This window comes from Euprymna scolopes, chromosome 5 (genome assembly GCF_053919585.1).
Source record: "Euprymna scolopes isolate OS-2025 chromosome 5, ASM5391958v1, whole genome shotgun sequence".
Taxonomy (NCBI): Eukaryota; Metazoa; Mollusca; class Cephalopoda; order Sepiida; family Sepiolidae; genus Euprymna; species Euprymna scolopes.
The window spans coordinates 145344532-145358834 of record NC_136486.1 but is presented as its reverse complement, the minus strand read 5'-3'; the positions used below and the strand labels follow the sequence as shown (position 1 = coordinate 145358834).

At 34.1% G+C, this 14303-nt stretch overlaps 1 protein-coding gene across 2 annotated transcripts in view; it reads right to left on the bottom strand.

Moving 5' to 3' along the window:
* The window catches only part of LOC145277000 (chemotactile receptor for bitter tastants 1-like), a 72141-nt gene that overhangs the window by 47996 nt on the left and 9842 nt on the right, over positions 1-14303 (bottom strand). Inside the window, exons 1-2 of one of the 2 annotated variants that reach the window (XM_080128582.1) lie at positions 8030-9325; positions 5874-6004 (exon numbers count right to left, since the gene is read on the bottom strand). In XM_080128582.1, the coding sequence (XP_079984708.1) occupies positions 8076-9302 (1227 nt within the window). In that variant the 5' untranslated portion in view covers positions 9303-9325 and the 3' untranslated portion in view covers positions 5874-6004; positions 8030-8075. Of the gene's footprint in view, positions 1-5873; positions 6005-8029; positions 9326-14303 lie in introns of those variants that run through there. The other variant, XM_080128581.1, reaches the window with a different exon arrangement.

Here is a 14303-nt window from a genome sequence, read left to right as displayed (position 1 = left end):
GTCTAGCATGCAAGAGGTTCAGGTTTCAAATCCTGAGCACGGATATGTCTAACTGATGAGCTCAAATGAAGTAGTCAACCGCCTCAGCAAATATGACATTGGATTTAGAAATTCGGGAACCATTGCAATATTGGAGTGCTTCAGAAGACTTAACTGTTGAAAATCGACGAAATCTTGTTGAAAGTACAGGATCTCTATAAAAAGAAAACTGTGATCAGCAGTAACAACAGCTAGAAACAAAATGTGATAAAAATAATAATAATAATAATAACTGGCAGAAACCGTGGAAATTCTGCGGTAGTTGATTTTTTAAAAATACATTATAAATAAAATGAATAAAAAATAAAATAAAATAAATAACGACAACTTTTAAACAATATTTAGCAAATTCTTTTTTTTAACCTTTTATATCTCAAAAGAACTGATTTAAAAATACTATTTGTTTCTATAAAAATTACACACAACTCATTGTTTTTTTCCTAACTATTTTTCATATAAACTATAAAATCAGGTGTCAATTCACTTGCACAATTAAAAAAAATAAATAAAAAGAAACTATAATAAAAACTACTTACAGCTTCATTTCAACATGCCTTTTTCTCAAAATTATAAAATAAAATAGAGAATTTGAAACCGTAAACAGCCAGCCATGTTTTGTTTTGAAAATTTTTGGAGAGGAAATGTTTTTTATTATTTTTAATTGATTGAATGCGGAAACGAACTAATATGAACAACGATCATCAATCTACTTCATACAATTTAATTTTTGGTGTGCATGTCACCATAAACTGGCACCACACCAATTAAATGAGGAGTGTCAGGGAGGATGGGAAGACCAACTAGAGGCAGCACTAGCCAGACCTCCACTGGATGAGTGCAAAGGAGACTAAGACCTTGGGAGCCTTTTGCCACTCAAATTCAAGTGGACACCATTGATCGCTGCGAACAAGAAAACGATGGTAAGTGACTATTGCGATAACGCAAATTCTTTTGCAAAGGTTGCCGAAAGAGGGGGAGAGTACTGGAAATCTGGAGAGATTTGTTGTCACTCAGACTCTAGAGAACACCATAAATTGTTATAAAAGAGACATCTGTGATGATGGCCTGTGTGACTACTCTTATGGACTCGAGATTTGACATAAGAAGTGTTGAGATTTGGAAAAAAATTTGTAATCGGTTTTCAGCCAAAAATTTGTTTGTCAAGGGGTTAAAGGTAAAAGATTTTACCTTTGGAAACCCTACCAAACTCCTCCGGCAATTTTGGGTCTAAACACTTGAAATTTTAAATGTAGGTTTCTTGGATATGGGTCGAACTTTATAATTTGATTTGAGCCCTTCAAATAAATGTTATAGGGTCAGAATTGGGCTCAAAGTTTTAAAAAAGTGACCTCTGTGGTCTCTCCCAAAATTACTCAGCTAATTTCTAGTTTAAACATTTCAAATTTTACATAAAGAGATAGGGCAAGCGTTCTAATCATCTTGGGCCGAAAATTTGGCTGCCAAAAGGTCAAAGTTGTAACCGTTGACTTGCTGATTCTACCAAATTTCTCCACCAATTTTGGGTCTAAACACTTGAAATTTTAGATGTAGGTAATTTGGACATGGGTAAAATGTTTTATTTTGATTTGAGACCAGAATAATAAATGTTAGGAGACAAAATTGGGGTTATAGTTTTTAAAAATTGATCTCTGCAGTCTCTAGGAAATTACTCAGACAAATTTTGGTCTAAAATTTTGAAATCTTACATAAAGTGTATTCACACGTAGGACAAGTTATGAACAGTACATAGGGCCTGAGCAAAGCCGGGCTGAACTGCTAGTATATTATGCAGTTGCGATTTCAAAAATAAGGAAAATATATCCATATGACATGGATGCATTAGCTTAAATCGAAACCGAAATAAAAACTATATATATATATATATATATATATATATATATATATATATATATATATATATATATATATACAGGGTGTCCACAAAGTCTGGCTACACTATCTAGCCAGACTTTGTGGGCACCCTGTACACACACACACATACACACATGTGTGTCTAACAACAACATAATCACAGACATCTACCACAAACCCACAGACACTCAACAATACCTCCACGTCAAAAGCCACCATCCTAAAAACTGTCTTAAATCAATACCCTACTCCCTAGCACGTAGAGTCTACACCATAATAACAGACAGACACCTCCGTTCAACTAGACTGAATGAACTACAAATAACACTGCGGAAAAGAGGATATCCACTACCACTAATACAGAAAGGTATTGAACTGGGTGAAAAAATTCCAATACACCAACTAAGAACCCCAAAAGAACATAACAAAGAACAAATTTTAGCATACGTCTCTACACACAACACAAACAACCCAGAACTATTCACACAGATAACAAAAAACCTTATCCTCCTCAATCAGAACGACAAACTAAACAACATACTTAAAACAACAAAAATAATAAAAAGCAAACGCCAACTCAAAAACTTAAAACATATCCTAACTTCCTCAAAACTCGTCCCACACACTACAAAAGTGTTACAAAATGCAACAAACCGCGATGTGGAGTATGTGACATAATTATAGAAGGAAACACATACACAATAAAAAACCCAGATCAAACATTCAAAATAAAAAAAGGATCTAAATTGCACCTCCAGAAATGTAGTATATGCACTAAGATGCACAACATGCAACAAATCCTACATAGGCGCCACCCAAAATTTCAGCAATAGAGCGGCCTTTCATAAGAGCAACATCAAAATTGCAGATAACAGACACCTCTATGTTTCAAAACTCGTACATACATGCAGTGGAAACAGCTTCAAAATAATGCCAATCTTCTAAACAGACAATTATTTTTATTTACTTACACAGGAAAAAAACTTCATCACCAAATTCACTCCTGAACTGAACAGAGCCTAATATCAACACACAAAAACATGTAATGTAAGGTAAACTCGCATGCACATCCATATACATATACATATACACACCCACACATAAATCAGAACCGACACATTAAAACACACACACGCGCGCATACAGCCACACACAGACATAACACCCTTATCTCTAATAAAACACACTGAACAATACCAACCCTACTTAACCTCGAAACCAACAACACTAGGAAACACCTAGAACCATAGTATAATATCTGTTCCAACACCTCGCTCCCTCCTCAGTCAGTGGAGGAGAACCCCCTCATGACTTAGACAACTATCATCCCTTCTATCATCCCCCTCCCATACCTATACCCCTCCAATTGCCCCCCCCCACTCTGGGGAACAAAATCTTCCCCACACTAGGAACCTATTCTGGGTCTGGCCATACCCACATGGGGAGACAAATAAATAGAAACATTAAACAATCCCCTATACATATTTTTAAATACACCCCTCTATCTAAACAAACATAATATAAAGAATACCCGAAAAGACTGAAACGAAAAATCACAATACTAAAATCCAAGAATCCCAAAAATAAATATCAAAATAGAATGAAAGCACCCTTACTCTTCCCTTATTTCAGAAGAGCTGGTCCCCCCTCCTCACACATACACATTAGTAACGACCTTGGATCACAGTCACCTTCCTAGGGAAGCAAATAACCTCATAATACTATAAAACAGTACACACATTCTCAAACCAATATAAGAAAACACACACACGCACACACACACACACACACACACACACACACACACACACACACACACACACACACACCCTACCCTACCCTAAAGGAAAATGGACAAAAAAAACACAAGCAGAAAGAGAGAGTGAGAGAGAGAAAACAACACAGGAGTTACTACAGCCGAGGTCAGCGGCCTCGACAAGCCCAATAAAAGAGTAATAAAAATTAAACATTCCAATGAATGATAGACACTTACACGCTTCCACCCCTTGGAAACACTTCAAATGAACTACGAAAATGCCAGTTTTACATCTCCAACACATTTGAAAATAATTTCTGACGGGGACGCTTCACAGAACGTCTGAAACGCGTAAAAACGATTTCAATGATTTAAAAACATTATTACAATGATCCAAACATAATTCTCAATGAAACACCAAGACACGAAAAAAAATAAAATAATGTTAAAAAATACACATTGTTGGTGACTACCCCCTTTTTTAAATATATATATATATATATATATATATATATATATATATATATATATATATATATATATATATATATATATATATATATATACACACAGGGTGCCCACAAAGTCTGGCTACATAATCTACAGGATACTTCTCCAAAGTCTGGCTACATAATGTAGCCAGACTTTGTGGACACCCTATATATATATATATATATATATATATATATATATATATATATATATATATATATATATATATATATATATATATAAGTTGAGTTTCTTCAGCCATAATCGAAACCGAAATCAAAACTGATGAAAATTCTTGATAAAATTATTTTAAAAAAATAGATTACTGGAGTGCCATCAGTTATAATCGAAACTGAAACTAAAACTTATGAAGAATTCTTGATAAAATTCTTTATAAAAAAATAGATGACTTAATTGCCATCAGCTATAATCGAAACCGAAAGCAAAACTTATGAAGAATTTTTGGTAAAATTATGACAAAAAATAGAAGTATATAACAATTAAACGACCGGATGTAAGCGTGACACAGAAAATAACGCACGCGCTATCGTGTTGTTGTTGTTGTTGTTGTTTATAATAATAATAATAATAATAATAATAATAATAATAATAATAAGAAGAAGAAGAAGAAGAAGAAGAAGAAAAAGAAGACAATGAAGAAGAAGAAGGGATGCGAATGAAAAAGGTTATGGCACAGAACAACGTAACGAGAAAAACATTAGTGCATGTGGAGCACTAGACACATAGAAATATCCAGAAGTTCTGTTAGTTGACCATCACTTCTCTGCTAAATGTATTTATGTATTTATGTATGTATGTATGTATGTATGTATGTCTGCCTAAAACTTTTGACAGAGGCGACAGATTTTCACGAGATCGGTATTGTTTTGAAGCTCGGCCCTTCGGACAAATATCGACAAATCGGCTAAAAACATTGATTCCTTAACTCTCAACTAGGTACTTCTTTACGAGGAGGAGTCACTTTTTTCGTCGATATTTTTAAAAGTCATCCCCTTTTTTATTGACTAGCCTTCATTTAAACCTTCGCCACTTCCGATTTGGCGATGGACGCAACAGCAAAGATGTCAACTATTTTTTCACGTTCTTTTCTTCGTTCTTTGTACTATCACATTTTTTCTTTTTGCTTTTGCTTTATACACACTTCAAACACCCGGGCAACGCCGAGCACTCATACTATTATAAAATGAAGAGAAATAAAAGAGAATATAGGGAAAGAATATATGAACACAGCAAGATAACTCTTGAAAACGTAGTCATTTAGTAAAACCACTAATAAAAGCAATAAACATTTGCGCAGTAATATATTCTACACTGTTTATTATTTATGGGTTGGACACACAGAAAAACAACAACATTACATTAGCTTAAAGGAAAGTATAACTGTCATAAATCCATTAGCTGAAAGTATTCAGTCAACTGTAACGAAGGGGCAAGGAACACGAAAGAAATGAAATGATAGAACACCGACGAGACCTTTACTAGAAAGCTGCGGAGAGTAGAGTAAATTGAGGAGGCTCAATGCCATTCAAATTTCAGAGGTCATTGCTAGCAAGAAAACTATCTTCATATAAAATCATTGAATTTAATCACTAATAAAAAATATATAGATAATTCTCATTTCTAATGACAAATAAGAAAAACAAAAACAAAACAAAAAAAAAAAAACAAAAACAAAGCAAAAACAAACACTTACTGTTTATATTTAATTCAGAGTTGATGATTTCTTTCCGGGTGCATTTAAGACGATGGATGTTCTCTCCTTGTTTTCAAATATAGGTTTTTCTAAATTCACTTTTATTCTATCAGGTCAGCGTCAGGACTGAACTATAGAGAGTTGAAAAACAATAATATGAATCATATTTAATGACATAAACAACGGAAAGCAATCGCCGTGCTTCATATCCTGTTTTTATTAAAACATTAAAACTGGGAACTTTCAATAAGGAAAAAAAGAAAAGAATAAAGTCAGCATAGAAAGCAGATATTAACAATAAGACGAAACAAACAATCCGCCCAACGGAAAGGAGAACACAAATCTATTCCCAACATCTCTTTCTCTCTCTCTGTCTCTCTCTCTCTCTCTCTCTGTATATATATATATATATATATATATATATATATATATATATATATATACATATATATATACATACAATCAAGTACTTAATAGAAGCTTACTAGACAAATGTAAATACAAGCTTGAGTCTAAAATAACTATTAATGTTTATATTTATCCCAACATATTAAAAAAAACTCCATACGATAATACAAAGTAGAGCTTAATACCCTAACCAGATTTACTTTTAGACAGAATACCTCCAATAGAGGTATTGCCTTTCACTATTGGAGATATTATGTCGAAAAAATAAATCTTTACATGTAAATTTCTAGTTTACAATTTTAATTTATGCTTATGGTATATATATATATATATATATATATATATATATATATATATATATATATATATATAATAAATTTTGACTGTCAAAATGTAAAGAAGTAACTCATGATAAAAAATATAGGTATCAAATACATATGTAAGTTTAGTTGATTCTTAGGTTTTACAAGATGTCAACCATTGTTGGATGGTTTTTATTCCAAAACTGAGTACAAAATCGACTTTGCAATTATGTTCTGTACAGCCCCTTTCTCAGAAAAGAGACATTGCTTGTCTCTTTCTACTCCATTTCAGAAACTACTTGACTTCTGATGCAATCCTCCTCTACCCATACAAATCAGATATGCCCTAAGATGTCTATAATATGGTTGTCTTCAAGTCCAACATGAACAGGTTTCTGATGAGTCGTTCCACTTAAGTTAACAAATTTACCGAACTTCCATTACTATCGATTACTATATTGTCCTTTTGACTACTCTACAGTCTTTAACCCTTATCCTTGAGTGGCCTGTCGGCCTTGATAAGTGGTGACCCTATGTAAAAAATAAATAAATATATATATATATATATATGCTAATAATTTACTTGAAACATTATCTGTTTATATATACTAATCGTAATGTATTAAAAAAATCTTTTTTCATAAATAAATCTTATAATAAAAAAAAAAAATCATTTCATATAACTTTTGTAATTTAGAAAAAAATGGTGTTTTTATGTTTTTAAGTTAAACATCTTAAGAGTACGTCGCTAAATATGCAGCAATAACACAATTTTGTAGACTTTTAGTGGCAATACGAAACAATATTGCAATGGATACCTTTTGAAATGTTATAGATGACCAGCTGGAGAAACTTAGTATTTGGAACATAGAGAGAGAGAGAGAGAGAGAGAGAGAGAGAGAGAGAGAGAGAGAGAGAGAGAGAGAGAGAGAGATCAACGTTTCGTCTTTATTTTCCTTTTTATTTCTGTATTTTGTTGGAATACTATTTCCATTATTCTCACCATATATATATATACATATATATACATATATATATATATGTATGTATGTATGTATGTATATATATGTATATATACATACAATTACTTTAATGATGTTAGTGATAGCATTAAATAAAAAGAGCAAGATATATATTTATTTAATTTTAGGCAAACAAATTACATAGTTACGACAATAAAACTATTGTTTCGGTTAAATAATAAAACAATAATCTACATCGGGTAGCCTAATACATACAGACACACACACATAAATACATCCTTTCTAAAGTGTAAAGTATGTATTAATATATGTAATAATAGAAATCATTAAATAGCTAAACGTATGTATTATATATTTGTATAGAAATGGCTTTATGCTTTCTCTAATTGATTTATAGCACAGATTAAAAAGATGAAAAAAAAAACCCCCCGAGTATTTTAAATGATAAATAAACTGTGCTTACTTATATATTTATCGATCCTTAACTCGCTTGTATAACGTTATTGTGATCATTCGCGACCAGCAATCGTTTTTGAAAACAAACTCAGAAATACAATTCCAAAAATCACTGATACGAGGAACATGATATTAAACATGAAGACTTCAACATTAAAGCGACATATCAAATTCTTCATTTTCAATTTTCTGTCCAATGAGTGACATCGTTTAGGGATTTCCCCTTCCGGCATGGTATGTTCCGATACATTTCCATGATCAACTTTAAAATTTTCCGGGTTGACTTTGTTTAGCACAACCAGTTCCGGGAGATTCATTCTATAGAATTTCTTCGAGGCGATGATGCTGGCGATAACTGAAGTTCCACTAAGACTCGCCAGAAGTAAATGGCACCAGAATATTAATGGTACAGCGGTAGGTTCTTTTGGTAGTTTTTTGTTAATATCGCCTAGGTAGACGATGTTCGCTAGGAAGATTGTTGTTGCAAAAGAAACTTTTTCTCCACTTTGAACGGGTAGCTGACCGACCATTATATTCAGGAGAAGAAAAATGATCGGCGGTAGCAAATTGGATAACGAATTGGCTTGAATCTTACGGGTCAGCCTTAATTCTATAATCCCTTCGCTATAAATACCATTTTCAACGTAACACGAATTCTCAATACGCCAATTCGTTTCGTTTTGTTCCTCTAATGTTATACAGTACATGTCTGTTAGCATCACTTTGTTCGCATCGTAATCGGTGAAAAAGATATTTGTCTTGCACTGATGCTCATCAAATGGAAATCCGTATGCGTTTACCTCGCAGAAGCTTTTAAAATACAACGGTATCATCTTTTCCAGGCAACCATCATTATTTAGGAACAATTGAGGAAGTGATTTTATATGAGTTTGAGTCGCGGTGTTATAAAGCATTATTCCTGGGTGCCAAATCATTTCTTCCTCGACACTGATATTCATTATGTTGTGCAGAGATGTTTCCCAAGACAAGAATTCGTCGCACCATTTTAAAGTAAGATAGGCTTGCACTGTGATGTAGCCACTCACAATATCAAATTCACGAACGGTGCCAATCATTAGATCCCCTTCGACGGACACTACGTTTTGCATATCCTTTACGGGTCTGAGTTTTTTATTATAATTTTTAAACAACTCGTTTCGAAAGTCTAATTCTTCTTGGTGTGTCCAACAGAAAACTGAAGAGGAAACAAGGAAAAGCATAAAGAAGGCCAGCTTTCGGAGAAATATCCAAGGTGTATACTTGCTGGACATTGTTGCCATCGAATGGTGCGCTTTAAGTGTTATCTTTTTTGTATCGATAACTGAACTATTAGAGATGCTCGTATTTATGATTGATACTGTTAGGTACACATACTCATATAATATTAATACAAAGTTGCAGTGTGAGATACAAATCAATATATTCAGTCAAGTGTAGATATTTATTGTGTTTTTTGTTTCTAATTCAAAGGTTTATGATTCCTCATTCGGAATCAAAGCGTTATCCTTTCGAAACACAAAACCTCACTTTATTTATTTCTTCGTCCGATTAATGGTCTCGGACACAAAACTGTTATATTGGCAGAAATTGTGAATGCCATAGGGATAACCATTAGCAACCATTACGTGGTAAGTGCAAACTAATAAGAACATCTCTTTTTCATGTAGTAGACTCTTGAATCTCTATCTAGTCTGGGATATAAAAACCTAGACACATCCAAGTTGTGTGAGCCTATTCATATCCATGCTGTACAAATTAAGAAATGATCCGCTGAACAAGCCCCTGCTTCTCCAACCCCATCAAAAGATTCCTAGCCAAGTATTAATTTACTGATAGTAGGAAAATGATCTCCGTGCTACAAGTATTTACGAATCCTGGCGAAAGAATTGACCTGCTTATTATATTATTGCCCAATCAGTTCCCCCCCCCCCTGCTAAAACTTTTGAGCCGTTAATCAATGATGCTCTAGTTAACTATCATATAAATGCTAACCGATATTATTTAATTAAGCCAGCTCGTTCTACCGCGGATATTTTAACCAATATCTCTGAAAACATAAACCATGCACTATGTAAGGCGGGACTAGCTAGTGTTGTAGTCCTTGATATATCCAAGGCCTTTGCCACGATCTGAGCTGAAAGGCAACTTACGAACATTAAATCCTATTGTATTTCTGGACGAATACTTAACAAAATCATATTTTTTTAGGCAATAACAAAACCCAGGTTGGCCTCGATTGCCGTACGTCTAAACAACATTAATGCGGGTGTGCTTCAGAGGTCGACCGTTGGACCTTTGGATCTGATACTCAGAAACAACTTTCCCGATAAAATTGTTTCCAAGATGGGTATATTTATTTAAGTAACCACACTCTATAATAGACTTGAGGGGAAAACAAATGTAGACATAAACAAGGTAATGACAAAATGTATTTTGTTTCATTTTACTACAGGCTAAGTTAACCGAGAGGTCTCTTCTTATGGACTAACACTATATGAGATACATAGATATTCGAATATTCCATTAAAGTTCTCCTTTACATCTCAAACACTGAGTACATAAAGAAGTTTAGAACATAATTAATTCACCATTTAAAAAAGTCATAGTACATATTTCTTGTGGGCTCTTTCTCTTACTGGATTACCGGACAAGAATTCATCTAGTCCGGTGGAGTATCCAGATTCGTGCTGTTACTATAAGTAACATCCCTTGAAAAAGGTACACCATTCCTCGTATAAGCCACTGTATGTTAGCCATACCAAAAACCTATTTGTCCACGAATACTATGTAATTCTGAATATTTGGTCAGTGTTTACTTATAGGGAAAATTATCCTCATGCCAGATTATGTTGATAAACAATTATAACTATTATAATTAACTTTCTCAACTACGATTGTTATTAACTAAAACATACTACCGGAGAGCTTATCCTTTGAACTTACAGGCTTAACATTCACAGGAAACATGAATTCGAACAAATACATCTAGGACACTGCAATGATTGTTGCAAAGAAGAGAAACTCCATTTATTGTGCCAGAAAATCACGCATATACGATAGTATCCTATATTTTCACAATGCAACAAATTGCCCGTGTATACAATATTGTTGCAACATCTTGCTTGATCCATCTACCACTTGTCTTTCACAGGATCCAAAAAGAGTCTCAGATGTTTTTTGTATGGCGATTCACCACTTATCAAGGCCCGAAGGTCACTCGAAAATAAGGGTAAATGCATGTACAGTAATATAAATTTGGTAGAAATTGACTATTTAACGGGATGGCTACATTATACTTGAAGGCAAACATGTTGTAGTCAACCGAATAGCAGCCTAGCAGAACAAGGTTCCATATCCGGGCAGTCCTATGAAAGAAGCTTTGTTTATGGAACTTGTGCTTATATTTAGACACAGAGAGTGATGATAATTTTCGATAGTGGTTGTAGCTAGCCGAGTGATTTTTGTGAAAGTCTGATGTGGGGGATGGGGACATAAATTGAAGTTCTGTAAAGCACCTGTCATGAAAATAACGATAGAGCAGAGTTAAGCTCGCAACATCTCTTCTGCTGGAAAAATGTTGCACGGAGACAAAAAGGTATCACCTATCAGATTCCAAAGCTGATTTAGAACTGTCAAGGCAGAATAGGTGCTTCGAGCGATTTCTTCCTAGATGTTACAACAGCACTTGATTTTAGGACGTAATATTCTCTTATGCTAGTAGATGATTTCGTGAGAAATTAAATACTTTATGGAGCGGTAGAACGACACAATCATTTTCCCAGCAACCTTGGCAATTGATTTGATGTAGGTCTTCCATTTCAAGTCAGCAGTGAAGGTTAGTCCAAGAGGCTTGTCAAAGCATGGTTTCTCTTTGAGACTAGAGCCATTCATATCAACTGTGGGCATGTGAGGTTCAATGCGTTGGCGGTGACAAGATATAAGCTTGGTTTTGAAGTCGTTAAAATTAACCACGTGTTCAAGGTCGAAGATGAGGAATTCAGAGTGATTTTGGTTGTTTCTAACCTTTGTGTTGCTGTCATAGCTGGTAGTGTCGTCTGCTTATATGTCGCCGAATTAACTTGTAATCTGAAAGATTAATGATGAAGAAAATGGAGGTTAGATGGACCCATGGTTTGATCCTTGAGGCATTCCAGCGTTAATACTTTGAGCTTCTGACTTCTGCTGATCGACAACTACATGTATAAACTTATAGAAGAGAAAGGATTTATTTGTTGAAAAAGAAATTCCAGATATTCTTTAACTGAAAATCTTGTAAAGTAGACCTTCATATTATGTAAACCTATCGAATGTCTTTTGTATGTCAAGAGCTATTGCCATAAAGAAGAATCCACCGTCGATAGATTCACGGATCCTATATGAAATTACAGTCAGCACATCAGCTTTACATCTCGCAGGACGGTAACCATATTGTTTGTCATTAAGTAGATTGCTTTTTGCTGAGGTTGTTGGAAATTTCTCAATTTAACATGTATTCAAGCGACTTACTCATGATACACGGAAGACTATTTGATCTGTAATGAGATGCAGAAGACCGATTTTCAAGATTTTTTAAATACTGGGCAAACTAATGAGAATTGTTCTCCTTTAAGCATCTGTTGAACATGTTTGAAAGGATAGATGACAACTCCGGTTGCAGGTTTTTGAGTACTATGACTGGAATATTGTTAGGACCAGTTGTTTGTTTGCGTCAAGGTACTTGATGAGTGAAGTGAATAGTATCAGTAAGTAAAGAATTGCCTTTTAGAAAGGTTTTATTAACTGTAAAATACACGTACGCTCTTGAAAGGATCGAGCGGGAAAATGAAACAGAGGGCGCTTTTATTATGAATGTCAATCCCAAGGGGATAACTCTTAACAACAAATTAAATCATAACATTTTCCCCGTCCTAAAGTATTCAAGTAAGGGGTAATTAATTATAGACAAATTTTTTTTTTTTTTTTTTTTTTTACAATCACATAAGAATCATTTTATTTACAAATAACATATGAACCCAAACTGCAGTTTTTTCAGTATTTAGTCACAAAATCCTTATATTTACTAGGGAATTGTCGAACTCGGGACGACCTCCGCACAGATTGGCAGGAATGCTGATTTTCAGTATTATTTTTTAGTGAAATCTGATTTTCTTCAAGATCAGACGATTGATTTTTGTCTTCCTCATGACCAATGTTTTCATTAGTAGAAGGTTCAAATAAAGTCTCTGAAGTAGTAGGATTATTATTAGAGTTTTCTTCATTTGATGAGTTTGGAGCTAAGTCTCGAACGTTGACAGTGGTTTCAGTACCAGAAGGTAGTTGAACATAAGCGTAGTGGGGGTTGACATCTATTAGGGTGGCAGGCGTTACAGGAGGGTCATGTTTACTTGTTTTAGTGTGGTTTCTAATATATATTGGGCCTGGTTTAACCCAAGAAGGAATTGAAATTCCGGAAGCAGATTTACGACTATATTTAAATAGTCTATCATGGGGAGTCATATTAGTGGCAGTACAAAGTAATGATCTAATTGAATGAAGTGCGTCCGGTAGTATGTCTTCCCAATAAGGTAGTTTCATTTGATTAGAATGTAATGTTGTTTGAATGGCCTTCCATAAGGTACCGTTGAGTTTTTCAATCTGTCCATTACCTTCAGGATGATACCTACTTGTTTTAGAAGTAGCAATTCCTTTTTTGTGTAAAAAATCCTTTATTTCTCTTGCTAAGAAATCAGAAGCACGGTCAGTATGTATCATGTCAGGCAAACCAAAAATTGAAAAGAGTTTGTTTAGACAGTGGATAATGGTTTTGCTTGTCATATCTCTGCAAGGAAAAGCGAAAGGAAAACGGGAATACTCATCAATTAGAGTAAGTAGATATTTGTTGCCATGTATAGAAGTAGGTAGAGGGCCTTTAAAATCAAGATTTAATCGTTGAAAAGGTAATATGGCTTGAATGAGAGTCCCTCCATTGGTATTGGCGAATTTGGATTTCAGTAATTGACAGGATGAGCAAGAGTCAGTAATATTCTTAATTTGATCCAAAGTAAAAGGGAGGTTCCTCGTTCTTATAAAATGGCTTAGTCTTGAAACACCAGGATGACATAATTGTTTATGTAAATCACGAAGATCTTGTAGATTGTAAGTAAGAGCAGAGATGCGAGAGAATGTGTCAGCAGCAATATTTTCAGGTCCAGGTCGATAAACTATAGTGAAATTGTATTGGGATAATTCTATACGCCAACGACATATTTTGTCATTCTTAATTTTTGATTTTCTTTTATTGT